Source organism: Acomys russatus, chromosome 14 (genome assembly GCF_903995435.1).
Source record: "Acomys russatus chromosome 14, mAcoRus1.1, whole genome shotgun sequence".
NCBI lineage: Eukaryota > Metazoa > Chordata > Mammalia > Rodentia > Muridae > Acomys > Acomys russatus.
Window position 1 is genome coordinate 46,208,120 of NC_067150.1, and position 7,048 is coordinate 46,215,167.

The 7,048-nt window shown below is 43.2% G+C and overlaps 1 protein-coding gene across 1 annotated transcript; it reads left to right on the forward strand.

Moving 5' to 3' along the window:
* Positions 1 to 6,766, forward strand: Psma4 (proteasome 20S subunit alpha 4). The gene is made up of 7 exons (XM_051156478.1): positions 1 to 43; positions 333 to 495; positions 3,073 to 3,150; positions 3,626 to 3,714; positions 4,778 to 4,908; positions 5,548 to 5,671; positions 6,361 to 6,766. The coding sequence occupies exons 2-7, from the start codon at positions 359 to 361 to the stop codon at positions 6,513 to 6,515; spliced, it is 714 nt and encodes a 237-aa protein (XP_051012435.1). The 5' UTR covers positions 1 to 43; positions 333 to 358; the 3' UTR covers positions 6,516 to 6,766.
* Positions 6,767 to 7,048: the final 282 nt, after the last annotated feature.

The window sequence follows — 7,048 nt, forward strand, 5'->3', positions numbered from 1 at the left end:
TCTCGAAGATATGACTCCAGGACCACAATATTTTCTCCAGAAGGTAAATTAGAAAAGTTAACCTGCTCCAAAGAAAGCTGGGTTTTTTTGTTTTGTTTTTAAGTACTGTGTTTTTAGTGTTGGGTTTTAGTGCAGTGTTTAGCTACACACGTTTTGGAGTTAAATTCATTCTGTATGCACTTTGAATGAACTCTCTGTCGCCAGGTTGATAACATCGTGCATTGTTGAATAAATGTAGGGACAGCTGTTTTTACCTGATAGTGTCACTGCTCATTTCCCTTGGATCAGTGGCACAAGAACACAGAGGAACCTTGTGTTTTACTGTTTTGTAGGTCGCTTGTACCAAGTGGAATATGCCATGGAAGCTATTGGACATGCAGGCACCTGTCTGGGAATTTTAGCCAATGATGGAGTTTTGCTTGCAGCAGAGAGACGCAACATCCACAAGCTGCTTGATGAAGTCTTTTTTTCTGAAAAAATTTATAAACTTAATGAGTAAGTGAGATCTTGGGGAAGGGTTTGAACTGTTTGCACTTTTCAACATAAGTAGGATTTGCATATTTAGGGAAAGGTCCTCTGTGCGATAGTAGAATTGAATTGAGGCGTGTGTGTGTGTGTGTGTGTGTGTGTGTGTGTGTGTGTGTAAATTTGAGTATTTGCTTTATTTTGCTTATAACCTTGTTGAAGCCCATTTATTGTATTATGTCTCAGTATGTTTAGTATGTGTATAATTCACTTTTAAGTGCAAAGCTATAAACACTTACACAAAATAGCATTGTGCCGTGGTGAAAGTATGTACTCACTGGTCCATCAATACAAGGTGTGATGCTGTTCCCTCTTACTTAACTTCTTGAGGACTCAGAGTTGTGGAAATCTGATCAAACCAAGTAAATGAGTGAGATACATTAACAGTGCCTGGTGTAAAGCAGTCCTTCAAGATACTGTTTAGAATGACTATGCAGGAATTCTGCAGAATTATACTGACTCTTTACCAAAGAAGAAGGCTCTTGGAGATGTGGGCACAGTACAGCCTGATTTCTGTTAAATTTGAGTGCCTGCAGCTACAGAGACTTTGCCTTCCGTGGTAGGCGGTAGGCCGACTGAATACTTGTCACTGGGGCCTGTTTAGTTATTTGTTTATTTATTACAATTTTGGACATGTACACAATGCATACCATTGTCACATACCATCCCTGCCATTCCCATCCCCTTCCTCCTCCCCACAAATCTCTTACTGTCTCTCTGTTTTGAATCACTGGCATTACCAGGGCCGTGTGCAACTGTGGGTTGAGTCTGCTGGGCTTAGCAGTGGGTACATAACCAAAGACAGTGAGAGTTTGCCTTTCCCAGAATCTGTCGGTAGCCAGTACTTCCAACATAGAGGGTAGGATCCTACGAAGTGCTTCTTGGCTGCTTACTGATGGGGCTGGTCTTGTCTGTCTGTGCCCAAATCAGTTGTGAATTCATGGTTTGAGTTGTTGCAGCCTTTCCCTCTGTCTTCCTACTCTATTTTTTAAAGATGTATTTATTTATCATATATACACAGTGTTTTGCTTGCATGTACACCAGAAGAGGGCACCAGATCTCATTATAGATGGTTGTCAGCCACCATGTGGTTGCTGGGAATTGAACTCAGGACCCTTGGAAGAGCAGCCAGTGCTCTTACCCTCTGAGCCATCGCTCCAGCCCCTGTCTTACTAGTCTGAAGTAGTTGCTGGCCCCTTTCCAACGTTCACACACCTCAGAGAGGGAGTGGTTTAAGAGACTTCTTTAGGCTGTCCCACAGCTCTCATTTATTTCTGTATCATGGGCAGCCATGAGTCTCTGCACTTGCGGCACTTGAGGCTTCTCTTATTAAAGCTGGGCTCCACTTTTGTTTAAGAGTAGCAGAATAGCTGGGTGTGGTGGTGCACGCCTTTAATCCCAGCACTCGGGAGGCAGAGCAGGCGGATCTCTGTGAGTTCGAGGCCAGCCTGGTCTACAAAGCGAGTCCAGGACAGCCAAGGCTACACAGAGAAGCCCTGTCTCAAAAAACAAACAAACAAACAAACAAAAGGAATAGATATTTAGAAGGCAGTGGGCTCTGTGTTGGGTTAATTAGCCATCAGAAATGCATGCCCTGCATGAGCCTGGTACATCTCGGGCCTTTTGGTACACTTATTTGACATAGTATCTTCTTCCACAGAGTCACTTTAGTCTCTACTCAACAAATTGTGGTCTTGTTTAGGCATAATCAGAGTGGATGTCTAGGCTGTAGAGAGCCAAGGAAGGTTTTGGGGAACAGGCAGAAAAGGGAGTACAATGCCTAGGCAACTTCTGAATTTCCCCACCCTGGTGTCCCCTCACCTCTCATCTCTCAGGTCAGGCATTGAGTTATACCCCAAAGTATGAGAGGGTCTGTGTATCCAACTAAACCTTTTTCTATGGTTCCTTACTTAGCTGCTTAGTTAGTGCTCCTTCTCATGCCCTGTTTCCAGATGGCAATAATAAATACATCTGTTGAAGACTCCAGGCTGCATTGCTTATCTTTATGCTGAATGACTTTAGGTAAACATCTCCTAAGACAATTGTTGTTTTTGTTGCCTGTTCCTGAAGGTAGTCCCTGTGAGCCAAAGCTCGTGAATCCCTAAAAGATATAGGTGCTTCCTAACACTTAGAAATACCCTGGCTGTAAAGCCTGGTGTGGTGGTGCACGCCTTTAATCCCAGCACTCAGACAGAGGCAGGTGGATCACTGTGAGTTTGAGGCCAGCCTGGTCTACAAAGCAAGTCCAGTACAGCCAAGGCTACACAGAGAAATCCTGTCTCAAAAATGAAAGAAAGAAAAAGGGACTAGAGAGATGACTCAGGTTAAAAGCACTTAACTGCTCTTCGGAGATTCTGAGTTCAGTTCCTGGCAACCACATGGTGGCTCATAACCATCTATAATGTGATTTTATGCCCTCTTCTGGCATGTAGGTGTACCTGCAAATAGAGTGTTCATATACATAAAACAAACAAATATTTAAAAAGAAAAGAAAGAAATACCCTGGCAAACATCTGCTTACAGTGGCTTTTTTCTTTTTTCCTCAAGGGACATGGCTTGCAGTGTGGCAGGCATAACATCTGATGCTAATGTTCTGACTAATGAACTAAGGCTCATTGCTCAAAGGTAAGGACGGAAGTATCGTAACATATAGCACGTGAGTCGGATGTCTCCAAGGAAAGCTTTCTTTTGCAAAGTTTGAAGTAGTTTTAAAAATTCATAACTTGAGCTGGGTGGTGGTGATTCCCAGCACTTGGTGGCAGAGGCAGGCAGATCTCTGAGTTCAAGGCCAGCCTGGTTTACAAAGTTAGTCCAGGATAGCCTAAGCTACACAGAGAAACCCTGTCCCGGAAAACTGGAAAAAAAAAAAACCCAAAAACCCACAAAAAATTCATAACTTGAAGAGTATATTCTTTCTAATCAGACTTACAAAATACTGGGAAGATGGACGAGTATCAGGATGTTGGATGTTTTGCCCGCTCCTCCTTATTCAAATTACAAGTGATGGCTGCATTTTCCTCGTTATAGATATTCCTTTTTAGAGAACATTTTCTTGTATATTTTAGAGAAGCCTGTTAATATGCCAATCTCTTTATCCTAGGTACTTATTACAGTACCAGGAGCCAATTCCGTGTGAGCAGTTGGTTACAGCGCTCTGCGATATCAAACAGGCGTATACACAATTTGGAGGTAATCCGTTTCTTTGAAAATACTCTGAAAACTGAAAACGTTTTATGAAGAACAAACTTTTTGCTTGTTTTGTTCTGCATTAAGGTTTCTTGGGGTAGTTGTTTTGTTTTTGTTGAGTTTTGGTTTTGGATTTTTAAAATACATTTTAAAAATATTTTTATTCTTTGAGGCTATCATACAATGAATTTTGATAGTATTCACTCACCATTTCCTTCCAGATATCCCCACCTCTCAACTCCCCCAACTTCCTGTTCTTTTCTTCGCTCCTCCCCGCCCTTTTAAAATCCACTGGTTCTGACTGTGCTGTCCAAATGCTCTTCAAGTGTGAGACCTGCGCTCGAGCACTGTCATCCTAAGGGTCACTCCGTAAAGAAAGCTGTCTTTCTCTCCCAGCAGCTACCAGTCGCTAGGAACTCCCCAGCTGGCACGCGCACCTTCCCTCTGCGCTGAGGTCTTGTCTAGTGCGGGCCACACTGCTGTGAGCTCATGTGAAGCTGCCCTGTTGTATCTGGGAACCACCTCTGGCTCTTACAGTCTCTCTGTTCCTTCTTCCTTCATGATCCCCGAGCCCTGGAGGAGTGATTTAGGGCTAAGCATTCTGAAGCCTTTCACTCTCCACACTTTGTTTTCTTTGTGAGACATTCACACTGTGTAGCCTGGATTCAACTGGAGCTCACTGCAGCCCTAGCACAGCCTGGCGAACGCTGGGGTTGCAGATAACACCCACCTCCCGAACAAATCTGCTTCCACATGTCAACTGGCAGCTTCACCAACAGGATACTGCAAAGCTAAAGTAACATTTTCAAGTCTGAAACAGATTCTTTTTACATAATAATGAAATTGAGCACTGGCCTTCTGTGTCCTCATTTCCTCCCCAGCCAGAGTCCAGCTCCTAGAAACAGAGGTGGAGTCTGACTGAGCTTATCTGTAGTGGCCAGAGCACAAAGCACTTACGCATGCTTAGCCTCACAGAAAGGCTTCGGCCACAGCCACTGACAGCTCTAAATTGAGATTGTTGCCTTTCAAAATTGAGATTATTGATTTTTTTTTTTCTTTGCTAAAGGAAAGCGTCCCTTTGGTGTTTCTTTGCTGTATATTGGCTGGGATAAGCACTATGGCTTTCAGCTCTATCAGAGTGACCCAAGTGGAAATTACGGAGGCTGGAAAGCCACGTGCATTGGAAACAACAGTGCTGTGAGTATTTGTGTGACACTGAGGGCTAAGAAGACCTGTAGTGTTGAAATGACAATGAGAGTTAAAGTTTTCAACATAGCATTTGGTCGCAACAATTTCATAACCGTCTCAATGTGAAGGAAAATGCCTGTGATTTCTAGTGCTGTTTGTTAGAGAACTTTGTAGCTAAGTGTTAGTTGTTTTTTGTTTGTTTGCTTGTTTGTTTGGTTTTGGTTTTGGTTTTTTTGAGACAGGGTTTCTCTGGGTAGCCTTGGCTGTCCTGGACTCACTTTGTAGACCAAGCTGGCTTTAAACTCACAGAGATCCGCCTGCCTCTGCCTCCCAAGTGCTGGAATTAAAGGCGTGTGCCCGGCTTAAGTGCTAGTTTTCAATTATAAGTTGTAGAAGCAAACCTTTTTTTCCTCATGTAATTTCACTCCTGAGCTCCTAAGGACAGTTGTGTTGAGGGTGAGCGCTAAGATAAAGGTTCTATAGAACATTGCTCTCCTCTTCCCCCATCTCATGTCGACCTTCCCTGCTGTTTGTACCACTTACAACGTCAGTATCAATTCAGGCATTAATTCGTCTAGACTAATCTCTACCCACCCGAGTGTGCACATGCAGAGATTTGAAGGAGCCTCTCTGTGTTGATTGCTTTAGGCCGCTGTGTCGATGCTGAAGCAAGACTACAAGGAAGGAGAGATGACCCTGAAGGCAGCGCTTGCTCTGGCTATCAAGGTGCTGAATAAGACAATGGACGTCAGCAAACTGTCAGCTGAGAAAGGTGACCTGTCTCCTCTTGCTTTGTCTAGTTGAGTGGGGGGACTGAGTAGCCTTATATTTAACAAGTTTTAGTTCATTGAAGCTGCTGCTTAGGAGACACTGAGGACTCCATGGCTTTACTAAGCTCAGCCTTGATGAATTATAGAGCTGCAGTCCTACACCATAGGGCTTAAGGACCTGAGCCTGAGTGTAACCCCTAGTTTGGAGGTCCCGTATCACTGGCTGGCCTTGAACTCACTGCAGACCAAAGCTGGCCTCAAACTAGCATTGATCCCCATGTCTGTGCCTCCCTCCCAAGTGCTGGGATCTCAAGTTATGCACCACCATGTCTCATGGAAGCTGCTTTTTAGATCATTGAAAAGAAGTTAGAAAAGTCCATAAAGAAGTGTTGCTTTGTTTAAATAGTGTCTTGTTCCTTCTGGTCAGCACAGCTTGTGTGAGTCAGTTAACAATTGCTTACTCGAAAGGTTGCTAAGAAAGTGACTGGGTGAAGAAAAGATCTTTAAGTAAAAATTAGGGTATCCCAAGAGCAAAGGTATTCTTTTCCCTTAAAAATGTGTGTGCATCATTTACTGTAAAACATGGGAGAGCAAGGAAAAAGCCAAGACCCGGTAGAGAGCAGAGTAACCGTGTTGACACTTACTTGTTGAGTACTTCTGCCTCTGATATAAATGCCTGTGTGTGTTGTAGTGGAGATCGCCACCCTAACAAGAGAGAGTGGAAAGACAGTGATCAGAGTCCTCAAGCAAAAGGAAGTGGAACAGTTGATCAAAAAACATGAAGAGGAGGAAGCTAAAGCTGAACGGGAGAAGAAGGAAAAAGAACAGAAAGAAAAGGATAAATAGACAAAATCATGGATTTTATAACTCCTTAGAGGAACCAATTCAGTTAGAAGCTGTCCTGGCCTTCCAACCTGGAAAAGTTTCCTTGTTTTTTCTTCTTTAACTTGCCCATCGGGGAAATAGGACATTACATACTGAATTGGGTCCTTGTCATGTCTGTCCAGGTGGATGCTTTATTGTAATGATGGACATCTTTATAAACATCTTAATCTCAACAAATAATTTTTTGGAATAAAACTTGGAAAGATTGGTTATAGTGAAGGAAAATTTTCTCTTTAGCAGTAATTGTCAAAGATATTACAGTTGGGGCTGGAAAGATGGCTCAGCAATTATGAGTGCACACCGCTCTTACAGAGGACCTGCATTCAGTTCCCAGCACCCATACTGAGTGGGTCACAGCCACAACTTCTTCTCCTAGGGGATGCTGTGCCATTGGCATCTGCAGTCATATACCCACACACAGACACACATAATTAAATACAAGTAAACAAAAAGATACCAGGGCTGGTAGGGTGATCATTGCCTTCTTTTTGTGA